Source organism: Anopheles stephensi, chromosome 3 (assembly GCF_013141755.1).
Source record: "Anopheles stephensi strain Indian chromosome 3, UCI_ANSTEP_V1.0, whole genome shotgun sequence".
Lineage (NCBI taxonomy): Eukaryota > Metazoa > Arthropoda > Insecta > Diptera > Culicidae > Anopheles > Anopheles stephensi.
Window position 1 is genome coordinate 68,561,271 of NC_050203.1, and position 15,249 is coordinate 68,576,519.

A 15,249-nucleotide genomic window follows, 5' to 3' on the forward strand; every position below is an offset into this window, starting at 1 on the left:
GTGGTAGGAAAAAACAATATACAAGTTTTTCAGAAAAGTATTTTGATGCAGATAACATCCGTGAAAATGCTGTTTGCAGACATGAAGGAAAAGCACAACATTATTTACTTATCTACGCATAAGGTAAAACACATTAAAAATATTTACTTTTCGTTTATTAGAACTAATCATATCATGTTTATTTTATTTCAGCTTAATCAAGATCTACTGGAAAATTTTTTCTCTCAGTTGCGACAAAAAGGAGGTACGTATGATCACCCATCCCGTTTGAATTGCATGTACAGAATTCGTTTAATGATTCTTGGCAAATCGCCCAGCATTATTAATTCTATTACAAGTACATCAGACAGCAAAAATCATATTGCCTCGGATGTATACATAACATCAACAGATTGTGTTGAGTATGAACATGTAACTCATCAGGAGAAATTTATATCAGCTTCCATTTTTGAAGAAGCTGATATAGTACCTGATGTAGTAGAAGTAGTTACAGATAATGAACTTCCAATTCATAATTTGAATGAACAGGAACAAGATGGATTGGAATATATAATTGGATACATCGCACGTAAATTTAGAGATAAATATCCCCAATTACAGTTAGGAGATTATACTTGCAACAGCAGAGAAGATCATAATTATTCACAACCACAATCATTTGTTGATCATGTATCTGCTGGCGGTTTATACAAACCATCTAATGGATTCCTTGAAGCAGGCCACAAAATGGAACAAATTTTTCTTAATTTCCACAAAGATGGAAAACTTAAACAAACCACCCGGATCGTGGAAACCCTCGCTCGCCATTTACAAATTAATTTTCCTGAATATCCAAACGATATTATTAGAACCTTTGCAAAGCAAAGAATATTAGTGAGAATGAGATATTTAAATATGAAACGAATTGAAGCTCAAAGAACATACCTCAAGCGAAATAACCCATGCCAAAGAAAATACGCCAAGAAACTTAAGAAAACTATTAGTTAATTTGAGTAAGTTTGATAATTTTACGCTGGGAGCAAATGTTTTTTTTTATGTTGATGCAATTTTGTTGTTATATTTCATATTTGTTAATTAGCTTATAATCTACAAATATTTTGTGATATTTTTTTAATTATTTATAGAAACTTTTGGTCTGTGATACAATATTCGCCTCTTTTCTTTACATGCGGGAGGCGAACAATTATTGCGAGAGTTAAAGAAATGTATATGTTTGAATTATATTTAATTTACAATTGTACGTGGAAGGGTAGGTTAAGGGAATAGAGTGTGGGATGGAAGGAATGGATGATAGGAATGCAACTTAGCAATTCGGTTGCTAAGTTCTTCGTCGCTGCTGGTGCTGGTTCGGTGCGGTTGATGTGTTGTGACTATTGTCCAGGTAGGTGTGGTGTATTCCGGATTATTTAGTTTTGTACCGATTTGTATAAAATTTTTGGCTAACCTTTACTTACATATGGCAATAGGCTTTTGATTACTTTGCAGGCCGCTAGGTAATCTGGATGGCCACTGAAAATCGAGAAATCGTATATTTTTTCAAAAAAGCTAAGTAGCAATGCTCAAATCAAGCAAACACAAATGTTCGCATTCACGATGGCAAAACGTAATGTCAATAGTGTAGTGATCAAATGAATACCTAAAATTAAATTTCCATTAAGTTGAAATGTGATTTGATTAAGCTCATACATTCAATAGCTAAAGTATCTGAAAACTACGATATGAAATCGTAATTTTACTTGTTTCTTTTGAACACTCTCCACAAGTACATTTTTTTAAATATCGGGGTAAGAGGAGGGAATCATCATCATCTTTTGATTAAAGACGGATTTTCAGAACATTTTGGGTATGGGATTGTCTAACACCGTTAGTGCAATTATAAGCAAATTAATTCTGAGCAAAAAAAAATGAATTAAGAATAGTCACATTTATAATTGTTTTAAGCAATTTACAATTGTTTGCTTATTTTTCATAATAAAAATCAGGGTCACAAATGTAAGTTATAACGGATTTTTTATCTTAATTTCACTTTTATTACGTTACGTTACGAGGATTACGTTTTTCACTTTTATTTACTAAACGACTAGCTTAAGAGGCACGGTTACAGGGGTACGCACGGATGCGCAAGCGGTTACAAGGCTACGCACGGATTACAGAATGAGCAAGCGGTTACGGGGGTGCATATAAAAGGGGTGGAATGGATCGGAGGTCCAAGATGCATCCATGGTCAAGGAAGGATGAAGGGTGGAAGATGAATGAAAGTTGTAGATGGAAGAAACTTAAGAGGCCCGGGCACAGGGCTACGCACGGAAACTCCGGGGTGCATAGAAACTCCAGGATGTACATAAATACAATATGACCATCTATCTAAATACGAATGAGGTGTCACACGGTGAATTTGGGGGGGTGGGGGGGGGGGGGATTCGGAATGCCAAAAACGGTTTTTTGGATGGTGCGCCCCTTGCTGGTCGGAATGATCCGATCTTTGACCGGATCTAGATGTATCTCGATGAGATGCGCAAGATTGCCGAACATCGCGAACGCGTAGCTCCGCTCTAAACCCGGAAAAACACGGAAAAACAGTTTTCCGGCCCTGGTTGCCGGATGGTGGGTGTGATCCGGCCAAACGGTACACCAAACTATCGGTCCCGTTGGTCCGCATCGATCGATGCGTTATTTGTCCGGATCGGTTGAGAATTCGCTGTTTGGAGACGAAAAAACCGGTCCGCGAAAATCTCCCACAGTTTTCCGAATTTTCAGGAAAAACTTGGCACACGGCCGGAGGGTCAACATCGGGGACCGGACACGTGAAACCGACCCGAACGGATGATTTTCCAGCGAACTCCCCTTATACCCTGGGTTTGGTACTACTTCTCGGTGGATGGGTGTATGGGGGGTGGGAACAGGTGAGGGGGAAAATTTATTTTGCGAATTCCTCTCTGCGCCGATCGAGGTGCCTTACGATGTATTTGGGAAGCAAAATTTGGAATGTCCAAAACGGTTTTCCAGTTGTTTTACTAAATTTTAATATAGATGTCTTGAAAGACTCATTCAATCTTAGTCATTCCTAATATGTGATTTTAATCGACATTATTGAAAGATAGATTATCTTTAGGTGTTAAATGGAAATGTAATTACAGTAAGCTTGAAGATATATTGACATGCCTTATTTTATTATTATTGTCAGAAATTAGTGTTTCACATGTTCAGAATTTCAATTTTCGATGATATTAATTGATTTTTAATTGGATTGTGCTGTAATCAGCTAACAGGTGCCGAAAATTTCGGTTATATTTGGGATGATTCGTTTTCATTTCATACCAAGTTTTTTGGGCTATTTGAAACCGAGGCCCGGTGTTTTCCCCAAGACTTATTTTATTTAGGACTACTTCATTTTATATTTTGTTATAAAGCAACTTGGTCTACATGGTTTCAATAGCAAATTCCAAATGCTGATCATCACATAAAGTGACGAAAATATAATAAGATTACCTGGTATCAAACAAACTTGTGATGTCAATAATCTTTAAATCGTTCGTGTCGTATGGCACATAATTATAAATTACCTCTTTAAATGTGAGAATTCCGGAAAAATGAATTTTTTTTATTTTTTTTTAGATTAGTATTTAATAATTCTTTGGTATTTTTTGCAGTTTTTAAGCTCGTTTTTCTCAAGTTAAAATATCTCATTCCTGCAATTACACGAGGTTTTGCAAAGAATTATATAAGAATCGAAGGATGATTCAGGTGGTTAGTTCTGAATGTGTTAAGCAGGAGCCACAATTCCACTTTTTTTAAGTAAGGTTTCATCGGGATATAGATAAAATCTGTTTCATTCTCAATCCCTTTTTTAAAAATCCATTTAAGGACTCAAATAAACCTCCTACCGGTAAATGTCCGACAAGGGTTTGAGGTTGACAATATGTATGACCTGCAGTTGATCGTACGAGATCCTTACTGATGTAGGGAATTTGAAACTAAAATATTTACAATGTAACCTTAAAAGAATTTCCATCCATCTTTTTCTTGTTTTTTTTTCTGCGTGTGGCTACTGCTACTCAAGGTATTAATACAGTCGCTTGGATTGACACCTCCAGTGGAACATGGTTATACTCAAACATCTGTCTTACATCTGACTGAGAGTGTCTGATGTCTGTAGAAGAAAAAATAATAGCTGATGAACTCTGAGAGTCAAACAAACTCGTTGAATGCAGATTCAGATGATTGGTCAGAAACACCCCTTATTTTGCAATGGCTGTGAGAAAAAAATATCTCCAAGATATCATGGTTATACTGTAATTCAATAATGCGTAGTACAGCTAAAACAATGAGTAGCCAATCTTTACTGGGCTCCCCTAGTTTGTCGACATGTAATCAAAGCCATGTTTGTTTTTCCTTCATTCGCAAAGCGCTCACAGTTATGATATGTGCATAAGAATTAATTTCTTAAATATTTGCATAGCTTTTTCTGCATTACTTACATGTTCACCACTGACACGTACATTTCAATCGAGGCAATTTTTGATTTTCATTTCTTGGGAATGATTTATAATGATCTATATGTTTAAAAAGAAATACTAAACCAAATATCCACCCGTTTTGAAAATGTTTCTAATTCTTCAAGGTACTAGTGCTTGTAGATAATAGCTGAGCAGCTTTTCAGTTTTTCGTTCTTTCTTGTGGCGTAATCTATTTTTTGTACGTTTGAATAATGGTGTTATATCGGTCTTAATACAATTTATAAATAGAAAGTAAATCCATTTTAGATTTTTTTTTATTATGCAACCAACATCGACCATATAAAGCCAGTTTCGAAGTACTATGTAATATTGTACACGTCGGAACATAACATTTTTCCATGTTATCGTAGGATTCACAAAACAAGGATTTGTAGTTATGTGCTACTATTTTTCCAGTAACGACATTGATGCTTTTTATGATACAGACGACTTACAATTTGCAATAATATATCTTCCCTCACTACTGGTCAAACCCAAAGAATATTTGTTGTTTTCTGATTTTTAAAAGCCCAAGAAAGCTAACAACTTGTACAATCGAGTGATCTCACAATTTCGTTAAATGTTGAATCGTACTCCATATATTTTTTTCACTTTCATTTTATCAAACTTAAAAAACCACTCATGTTAACATGAGGAAAAGCATTAGTAATGTGATAATAAAACACAGTTTTGTTGCTTTTTATTTCGTTCTTTGAAATGAAAAATGTTTTAATAATCGATCTCTTAATTTTTTGTCATTCTATTCAAAACGGTTGATTAAATTATTTTATTACTGGTTACAGGGGAAAGCACGGGACACATAACGTATTAAAACATCGATAAACTAATTTGCTGAGCTGTTTGATGGTGTAGATATCCTGAGACCGAAAGCCGAAAGGATGGTTAATGAACATGAAGCAGATGCCGGACTCATGCCCCACCTTCAAGGTTCGTCCGCGACTCGGTTGGCACAAGGCGTAGAAGAGTATAGCGAACTCGTTAACTGTATCAGGCGGAGTCGAACTCGGAAGCCGCCACGGTTCGAAGATTGCAGCGGTTTACTGAGTTTCTTTCTTTCGGCTACGTGTCCATTTCGGATAAACTTGTTCGAAAGAGTGGGCAAGTAGTAGAAACTAGTAGTAAGATACAATGTGCAGTAACAAGAGTAATGAACACAATGTGATCAACTTTAATGAAGCCAAATTATAAATATTAACATAAGTTTACAAACAAGTTTTCCTATATACTAAAGCAGAGAGCAATAAGAGCCGGTCTCTACATATCTCAATCAACTAGTTCATTCGTAACTTCTAAGCTATGTTTAGTCCGCAAATGAAATAACGATGGTTTTGTAGAAGTAGTTTTAATCACTAGATACATTAACAATATCCTTACTTATTTTTGCTGAGCACTTTGACTCCCTGGACATCGAAGTGAAAGTTCTTTCTTTTCAATCACCTTCAAAAAATGTCTTAAGTATGTGATGATTCTGTTAATGGCAAATTTTACCGTCCTGGCTACAACGTCGACGTTGTTCGTTTATCGCTGTCCATATAACACTGAATGAAATGTGTATTCATATATATTCGTCGTTTTGAAAGAAAGCGTTTAAACGCTGAGTAAAGTTGTTCCGTTTCATTGAATCGTTAAATAAAAATAATGAACAGCAAATACAGCTTTAAAATAGACTTATTGTAAACGGTTGGCACCTGCACACGTTGGGTTGTGTTGTTCACGAATAAAAATTACAAATTTTCCCTCTTGCCTTAAATATTGAATGCCCCGTAAACAGTTTACAGTATCATTCAATATAAACGTTCTTACACCGATGATCGATGGAGTCCTTACCTGGATCCAGTGGAGGCAGCACATCATGATACTGATACTTTACGGTCCACGCACTGGTGGTGCTGGTGCTTTCAAATCATAGTGAAACTTTCCGAACAATCTGATGGCAGAGAATCGAATTAGTCGTTCGTTGAAACCACAGATGAATGAAGAATAGAGGAAGCATCCATACAATCTACTGGACAACGAATGCATAAAATACTTACCTACGCATAATTGCTAATGCTATCCAGTGAAGCATTATACGCCTGACGGGTACGAAAGATAAGGGTTTCGAGGTGGATGCGGCACAATTCTATCCTATTCCTTGTAATTTATGGTACTTAGCACGAGAATCGAACAGCTTCACTTAATCTACCAGTGTAATTTTATCGAGTGGTATGCCGTAATTCGATACGTCCGATAGGCCTTTGGTAGCTGTATGAAGAAAACAACGTCACGCAAATTTCTTTTTAGAGCTGGTAAAGGAACTGTTTATCTTCAGTGCTATGTGCAACGACGATGATAAATGTAGAAACTTGGTTTACTGAACCGAAAAACGATGCTTTATGTTTGTTTATTTTGGTAGTCCCAAACCATATGATTAAGTAAACAAACTTTGAAGTTTCTCGACCGGCCAAAATCCAAAATGTCTACCTGCCAAATCGACAAAAATTCACCTTCTAAATATATACACCTTGGCCGCGTTGGATCCACTTTGACAGTTCGCCTGTACATACCGTTGTGTGTTTGTTGATCGTTTGCTAGTGGTGGTTCTAGGCTCTCGCTGGTTGATATTGTTTTTGCTTTTCCCTTTTTTTGTGTGTGCTGTGGGGTGGCTCACGCAGTTGTGCACGCTCTTGGAAGGGATCTTTTCTTCACGAACAACGCACGATCGACGTGCGTGCGATCAATTCTCGTCAGCTAGTGCCGTTCATTAGGTGTGTTTTGGTTCGTATCGAGTGTCGCAAGTGTTAAGATAAAGCTTTTACACAACACTGCACAACACAGCTCGAAAATGACAGTCCGGAAGTGGTTGTGTTTTTAGTGACCGATCGCGATGGAAATGGAATGAACAAAAAGGTGGCATTCGATTGGAACATGCGTGCGTAATGCGCTGCGGTGAAAAGTGTGGAAACCAGCTAAGAATATACACCGTGCAGCAGGGAGAGGACCGTGCGAGATGTGTCGAGCTATAAACAAATAATCTTCCTCTATGCTTCGTAGCAAAGTAGGCTATGGGAGGAAGGTGCGCGTACGTGCGTGTCTGGTGCTGAAACCGTGTCGATCGTGTTGGGTGCTGCTGGCGCAGGAAAAGAATTTCCCCACTCGGTGCCGATCCTTCCTTGCACAATAGCAGCGAAAAAAAGAATAATAAACCAAACCCTTCCGTCAGCACGCAGTCTCCCATGCGTAAGGGGCATTGAGTATCTCTGTAGATTGCGCTTACCGTCGAACAAGACATCGATCGATTGAATTCCTCCACCTTTCTTGGCCCGGTGCTTACGCGAATGAAGAAAGTGAAAATGTCATTTTAGTGCCTAAAACAAGCCGCTTAAAGTACGCCGAAGTTGATCCGCAGTGTTTCGGGATAGTCTTGCAGAAACAATAGCTTTTTTCTTAACATACCCCTTTTCTTTGACCATTTCTTACGAACAGTGACGCAAAGTGTGACGACGTTAAGCGTTTTTGTGTATCTTTTTAATCTCATTTGTTGTGTTGCGAGTGTCTGTTTGGGTTTCCGGTTATCTAATTTCTTTCGAAAAACACCACCAGCAACAGCAGCAGCGCATGTAACATGTAAGTTTGGCGTGCCGTTTGTTTTTTGTGTGCCTTGCTTTTTAATGTTTAATTATTTATTTTAGCCGCTATTGCAATTTGCTTACCGTCCATCCTTTACCTGAAGATCAGCAACTTCCACTTGCTGCTTATGTAATTCTATTGATGCTACACTACCGCTCTTAATCGGTGAAGCTGAAAAGCAGTCGCTCTTAACGTAGGCCACAGCAATGCGAGGCTGAATTTCGTTCAATTGGGGCGAGAGCATCAATTGTTTTATCTGGACACGTTTATTGAACGCTCGCCACCGATTGAACCGTGTACCGACGACGTGGGTTTTGCAGACGCAATACCATCGGCAAACCCAATTCGGGGGCAGCACATTCGAACGATCGAATTGGCACTAATTTGGCCCCCTCCGAAAAGAACCCCAGCGGGAAGAAGAAGCGGAAGAAGACGCAAATAGCAATAGAATCTTTGAACGGGCGGTAGACCGACCCGACCCGATCGATCGACTTATATTGCCAGCCATTTCGTCGGCACATTGCCTGTTGTCGCGCCTTTCGGGTGTCGCGGTTAACGCGAGCTTCGGTTTTGTTATTCAGGTCACTCCGCCGCTATTCAATCGGTGGTCTCGCGCTTTATTGCCGATCGGTTTTTTGGACCGCGATGGGTTATTGTGCCTTTGCAAAAAGAAACATTCGCGTACGACGCGTGTGTTGCGATCCTATCGTGCCGGACTCCCGGTGCGAAGATTCCGCCTCGCTGGAAGGACGGTCCATCGTCATTTCAATTGGATCGCCATCGGCGTCATTTCGACGAGGGACGCCATTCGATGATCGACCGATCGGCCGACATAGGGCGGGCGCACACTGTTGTTGATTATCATTGTTCATGGTAGGAATTTCAAATCGCATCTTGAGATCATTTGACGGGTGTTGGCGGCCAAGACCTCCCAGGCTAGGCTTGCTGGTAATCGCTGATCGATGTTACCGCGAACGACTTAGGTGGTCGCGCAAGGCCGCTTGCGAACTAGATTTTAATATTAATCCGATCGGGGGGTTTTTTTGACTCCTGTTATATATTGTTTACGTCGTCTCAGATTAAAATTGTGCATCATTCCATCACAATGCATTTTCTCAACATTTGAATTGTTGTTTAATTTTTTTTTATTCTTAAAATTTTAACGCATTCATTTTAATATTTAATATTTAATATTTAATATTTTTTTAAACATTTTAACATTTTAATATATTTTTTTAATTTTAACGCATTCATTCAATACGTTAAAAAAACTCCAAAATAATTTAATTAAAAAAATAAATTGAGCAAATTTTATGTGAAGTGAAATATGTTTTTACTTAAGTTGCTTGGATTTTTTTTATTCAGTGACCTTAACTTTTTTGTTAAAACAAATCAATTAGTTTGAATAGCCACGATGAAGAATAGCCTGTAAGTAACCCAAAGTGTCTAAAGATCATACATTCTTATTCCATCCTCTCGCTATTCAAATCACATATATGCACATATCATTATAAAACCTAACTCTTCTTCTAAATCTTCTAAAATAGCTAAGAAATTGATAGGTTTCGCCAAAGCTCGTTCGTTTAGTGAACACCTTTTCAAAAAGCTATTAGTTATCATATATTCTTCCTCCGACACCTGGGCGGTTTTGGGTTTTCCCGGGCCGTTTCGCAGACCGGTTGCTATAATCACGGACCCATACGGGGAAAAAATACCTTGATAGAACCCCTTTTGAAATATTTGATTCGTGAAGCTTTCACAACGTTTAAATGGTCCTCTTAATATTCATATCGCGTTATGAATTATTATGTTCCTTCCATGTTGGCTGCGCGTGTCTTATATAACAGGGGAATGGTTGTACCAAAGCTTCCTTTGTCTGCCGGGAGCCAGTTTTGCGTTCCCCCCATGATCGATCGTCCTTCAAGGATGGAGGAATATTTTAAAACAATGTTATGCATACTGCTTGAAAGTTTGAGGAGAGCTTAAGGTTTTGCAGGTACTACGTCTATATTTTTATATGATAGCCATTTTTAAATTATCGCGATTTCGACAGTGGTGCGCAGAAATCGATCATAAAACTGTTGAAGGTCGTTGTTAACAATCGTAACGGCATTGCCGCCAGCGCTCAATTCGATCGGTGAAAGCGAGGCGTGCCAATCGAACAGGCGCTTAGCTGTGTTTCCTAAACCGTGGATGTCATCCCTTGACCTACTTGATTTGGTTCCATTCCTTCCACGCCGATAGTGACTTACCTGCCTTCGAAGAGCAAACAAATGTACCTTCGACGAAAGTGAGTGTGTGTGTGTGGTTGATTACTCATGGCCAGGCCTATGATACATGGATGTTGTATGTTTCACTAATGAACGAATTCCTTTTCAACGATTGTATTGCTTTTTTTTGCATGTTGATAAGTGCGAACGAGGTGGCTTCAACGATTCTTGATAGCAAAACGGAAAAACCTTGGAGTCATAGTGTCGAAGCTCTAGGGGATCAGTTTGGTTGCAACAGTTTGTGAAAATAGTTATTTGAGACCTAGACCGTTCGGAGATCGTGTAGTGTCCTATAATTCGCACAGTTGTGACACTATGCTAAAGTTCTTTCCCTAAAAACGTGTTAATCTCAAACCAGTTTTTTGTTTATGCTTCGTTCTCCAGAACATCTCGATTCGTTCGTCACTTCGCGAACTCATAAATAAAAGAAATCGCACTCGCCGCTCAATTAAATCCCGTCCGAGGTCACACCACGATCACGTGTTCACGTGTGTTGTCTGAATTTGAATACTAGCTTGCTGTGCATTAGACATCACTCGTATGTAGTTCTGGAATTGCCCGCAATCTCCACGATCTATATCCCACTGTAACAGCTTAGTCTCAACCTCCATTGAAAAGTAAGATAAAATTACCATCCGTAAACGGGTGCACCGAGAGGCCTACTCAACTCCACTGCACCAATATGGGATGAGACTGTTGTAAAGCGAAACCGAGTAATTGTCGGCGACGCCACCGGGCATACAAATCTTTCGCGCGGGAAAGAAAACCCGTTCCCCCGGATCGGTACGGAAAATCTGACTCGGAATCTCCCCCCCCAGCCGACCAAGTAGGTGGCGGGCGGCCAACTTGTCAATTAGCTACGACGGCATGGCGCTAGGCGATTAATCGACTTCCAGTGTGACGTACGGCGCCTCGTCCGATCAATCAAAGCTGGGCCGAGAATGTGAACCCACCACTATATTGTCACCGCACACCGAAGGGAACAGGTTTGCGCTCGGCTGAGCGCGTGAGATCGTGTACGCGTGAATGATGAATGATTGGACGATTGGGCTACCGGAGTCGGTCGTCGTTCATCGTGACAAATTCCGCTAGTTTCTAATTGGACGTATCATGCGGCAGTCCTACGTCCATATTAGTCGTCTATTAATCATATAAGGGGGGGAAACCTGCCAGGTTTCCCGAGCAGGGAATCGGATGCTGTTTTTTTCCTATGTCGCACACGGGATTTTAACACCTTTCCGATGTATGTTTGATGTATTTTTCATGCGTTCTTTTACTTCTTCTGTGTTTTTTTGCAGGAATTTTCTACAAGATAGTCACACTGGCCACCCCGGGTGATACGGTGCCGCCCGTCTTGTGGCGTTCGCGACGAAAAGCCGGTAAGTACGCGGCGTTATTTATAAACTATGAATCATATAATCAAATGCTTGGGTTTTCTACTATCTCTGGTAACTGTTATTATTGACATAGTCTGGTCTGGGGCGGTCCGGTGGCAGAGGCAATAACGGCGCCGGTCTTCACACGGCAGGGCCGGGGTTCAAATCTCATCTCGACCGCCTCCCTGTACGCAGGGCTGACTACTTTGCTACGGGTAAAATCAAGTCACAGAAAGCCAGAAATGGCAGGCCGAGACCTCTCGAGGTTGTGCCAAAGTAGAAGAAGAAGCCTACCATTTCTGGATTCCTCGACTACGTTGCCTATTTGACCCGGTTGTTTGATAGTCAGTCCTGTATCCAGATGAGATACAATATCCGGTTCTAACATCTGAAGAATGGCCTTAAAAAATGAAGACATAGGACTTACTTTTGAGTTTTATAAGAACAAATTTTGATGTAAATCTCCTGAAGTTCGAAGTTTTGAGAGCTATAATATTACCCCCTGAAAGTGGTACGGCGACAAGTGACTTAGTTTGCGATCGTTTGCTGAGGAGTATATTGAATATTGCCATTTTTGAAGCATAAATTGCAAGTTGTCAAGAAATAAACTGTAAAATGTTGTTCAATTCAAAAGCTTCAATTTGCAATTTTATTTTCGTACCGATAAAGCGTATCACTGTTCCATTTATGATCCCACGACCGTACCATTGGATGGTAGCGACTTATGATGTCTGTTAACTTCCAACAGCGGACAGTCGTAGAACGCGATCACATCACTTCCGTAGCGTGTAAAGGTCATGTAGTTTACCGGAATCAGTTCACTGTCCGTGAACGACAGGAACGGTTCCTTCTGCCCGTCCTTAGTGACCTGTACCATTCCATTTTTGAACACTTCCAGCACAACCACTGTCGGGTGGTTGCGCGAAACAATGTTTGGTGTTTGTGCATCGCCTAGCAAAGTGTTCTTATGCTCGTTCGAAGCCGCTCGAAACTGCCGTCTTCCTGCGCTCCACGTATTACCAAGACCGCCGATCACTGAAGTGAAGAAAGCGTAGTGAAAATCCTACCCCCCCTGCTCGCACACTATCGCACACTCACCAATCTCGATCACGTTCTTGTCGTAGGGATACAATGTTTCACCGAACCGTGTGTGTGCACCATTTGCACCAACGAACGCGAGTCGAAAGTACTGGGAGTTTTTCGTGACGCCAACGTTGCTTAGCCCAGCTATCGGAAAGTATGTATGGGACTCGTTGTAACCCACCATATTTTCGAACTGTTTGCATCCTCTCACGGCTGGTGGATGTGGACGATGGGAGAACATCTCAGTTAATGATTATTTCGAGCTTCCTTTTTGCTTGTTGCACTTACCATCGAAAGAGTTTTCGAAAAATGTATCACCTCCAAGGACACTTTGTACAAACGCAAGAAACAGTACAATCTTCCATGATTCCATGGTGAATCTGATATGCCACGTTAGGCGCTTCAAAGACCACTGATGCTACGGACATGGAAAGCTTCATTATATTGTGAAAGCTGCAGAGGGTTTACCATCTTCAGTGGGACACTAAATTTCCGCGAACTACTCGAGAAATAAGCAGCGTGCAGCAGGTGATAGTGATAAGTTGGTGTTGAGATTAGAATTGAAGCCAGGCGCTTATTTGGTATATAACGTCAAGCAGCACTTTCACGGATCGAAACAAGCAAACATTTACCGAGATCATCGCCATGGTTTCTAAGAATTGACATTGTACAGTATGTAGCAGAAGCTTTACAATTTAATATCAAGTTTAACTAGTAAATGTCACTGTCACTCACGGGCACTCACTTTTCGTTATCCAACGTTCGTTATTAGGCATGCCATACTACAAAACTATCCGCTGATCATTTCATAGTCATTTTAGAATATTTCACTTCGCACTTTTATTAGGATAATTTAAAATTGTTTATGGAATAACTTGACTACCAGTAGCTCATTTGCCATGGATATTATTGCTTTAGAAACGTAAGTGCAATGCAATCAGCTACTTGAAATCTACTTTTGGGGCACTTATAATCCTTAAATGATCATCGACGAGTCGTTACATTGCTTGATGCTGAAAGGGTCATCGGCAATTTAACTTTTACGGCAACGCGATGTAAGCCCATGTTACGCGATGTCGTGGAAGATGAGGTGAACGAGCATAAGTATGATATGACTCACGGATGCCTTCTGACCCCGACTAGACGACACAACATGCCATATATGTAGTCTTCTTCTTCTTCTTCTTTGACGCTGTAAAACGTCAAGAATCGTCTCAATCTATCATTACTGACTTCTTTGACTTTATTCAAACTGGGATGGTCAGTCTTGCTTCCGGACGGATCATATACCCGATCATAGCATCATCAATCGTAACATTCCAAAATTCCAAATAAATGTCAAAAAACAGATCAATCGGTGTCAGCACTTGGAATTAGAGTAACTGACAGTCTGCGTAAATTACCAATCCAAATTGTTAGAGACACAATTATCAAGTATCAACTTTTTGAAATTGTCATGTAATTAGTTTGGTGTAAATTTGTTTTAAAATTAAGATTAAAGACGGTTATTGATAGGTTTGTTACACAGTCTCGTACTCGGTCATTGAATCTAATACTCGCAATGTATTGTTAGTTACTAAAATAAGTACCCATTATGGGGCAGGTGAATGTGCTCTGGAGGTCGCTCAGTCGTTAAGGAGACTGATGGTTCATAAAACAAAATTATACGACCACATTTATTAGTTGGTCGTTTAGTTAGTTTTTAGAGGCGTCAGCGAGAGAGAGAGAGAGAGAGAGAGGGTGAGAGTCAGTAGACTTCATTCGACGCTTACGACAATATTTTTACAACAGCTCCTCACAACAGTTCTCATACAAAAGAGCTTGTACATCACAGTCAGTCACACCAAAACCACGCAATTACCAATTTTGCATTGTGTCATAAGGCAAAATCGCTAGTGTGAGCAATAACTGACCTTTTCCTTTTTGCGTTCGGTGTGATGCAACTTCGGCGGCTTTTTCAGTATCGCACGATAGCGCATTCACCGCCCGCTGTAACTGTAACGCCGGTGACCTGTGAATGAAGAAGTTTTCGGGCCTTGGCATTGGGAGTCCGATTTCCAAATCGGGGGGTTTGCTTCTGTGCGACGGCACAAACTCGTCAACTGCTTGCAATGCGCAGTATGCGATTTATGTTTGAGATTTGAAACCATAACACTCCACCGGGTTACCGTTACCGCCGATCGTGGTGGTCGCCTTCCACAGAGGGTCGTCGGTTTTTGCTGATTCGAAAGTTTACTGTACGGTTGATTGAACTGCACCGGGTTTGGTTGCAGAGTTTATTTAAAATGCTTTTCTTATATTCCTTAGCGATTTCTTCTAATGTATCTTTCCTTCTTTCTTCCTTTCTTTCCTACAGGTGAGTTTGGTGGAAACATACGTAATTGTAAAACGATG

The 15,249-nt window shown here is 40.1% G+C and overlaps 2 protein-coding genes and 1 long non-coding RNA gene across 9 annotated transcripts in view; 1 reads left to right on the top strand and 2 right to left on the bottom strand.

The window, feature by feature from the left end:
- The window catches only part of LOC118510105 (dual 3',5'-cyclic-AMP and -GMP phosphodiesterase 11), a 79,568-nt gene that overhangs the window by 18,610 nt on the left and 45,709 nt on the right, over nt 1-15,249 (top strand). For 6 of the 7 annotated variants that reach the window (XM_036051567.1, XM_036051560.1, XM_036051570.1 and 3 more), the window contains one exon: nt 11,695-11,775. Coding sequence is in view for 4 of the 7 variants with exons in the window: in XM_036051560.1 (XP_035907453.1) it covers nt 11,695-11,775 (81 nt within the window). In the remaining 3 variants the exon portion in view is untranslated. Of the gene's footprint in view, nt 1-7,136; nt 8,124-11,694; nt 11,776-15,249 lie in introns of those variants that run through there. The other variant, XM_036051566.1, reaches the window with a different exon arrangement.
- Nucleotides 5,642-7,023, bottom strand: LOC118510108. The gene is made up of 2 exons (XR_004905966.1): nt 6,551-7,023; nt 5,642-6,444 (listed from the first exon to the last, which is right to left on the bottom strand). It is a non-coding gene; the product is annotated as an uncharacterized LOC118510108 (long non-coding RNA).
- LOC118510107 lies at nt 12,389-13,300 on the bottom strand. Its single transcript, XM_036051573.1, has 3 exons — nt 13,144-13,300; nt 12,871-13,068; nt 12,389-12,807 (listed from the first exon to the last, which is right to left on the bottom strand). The coding sequence occupies exons 1-3, from the start codon at nt 13,226-13,228 to the stop codon at nt 12,458-12,460; spliced, it is 633 nt and encodes a 210-aa protein (XP_035907466.1). The 5' UTR covers nt 13,229-13,300; the 3' UTR covers nt 12,389-12,457.

Excerpts from the sequence above, each read along its gene's own strand:
- LOC118510107 (XM_036051573.1), bottom strand. The coding sequence starts at position 13,228 with ATGGAATCATGGAAGATTGTACTGTTTCTTGCGTTTGTACAAAGTGTC. Across the intron at positions 13,069-13,143 it reads TTTCGAAAACTCTTTCGATG|CCGTGAGAGGATGCAAACAG; the intron begins GTAAGTGCAACA and ends CACATCCACCAG. Across the intron at positions 12,808-12,870 it reads CAAGAACGTGATCGAGATTG|TGATCGGCGGTCTTGGTAAT; the intron begins GTGAGTGTGCGA and ends TCTTCACTTCAG.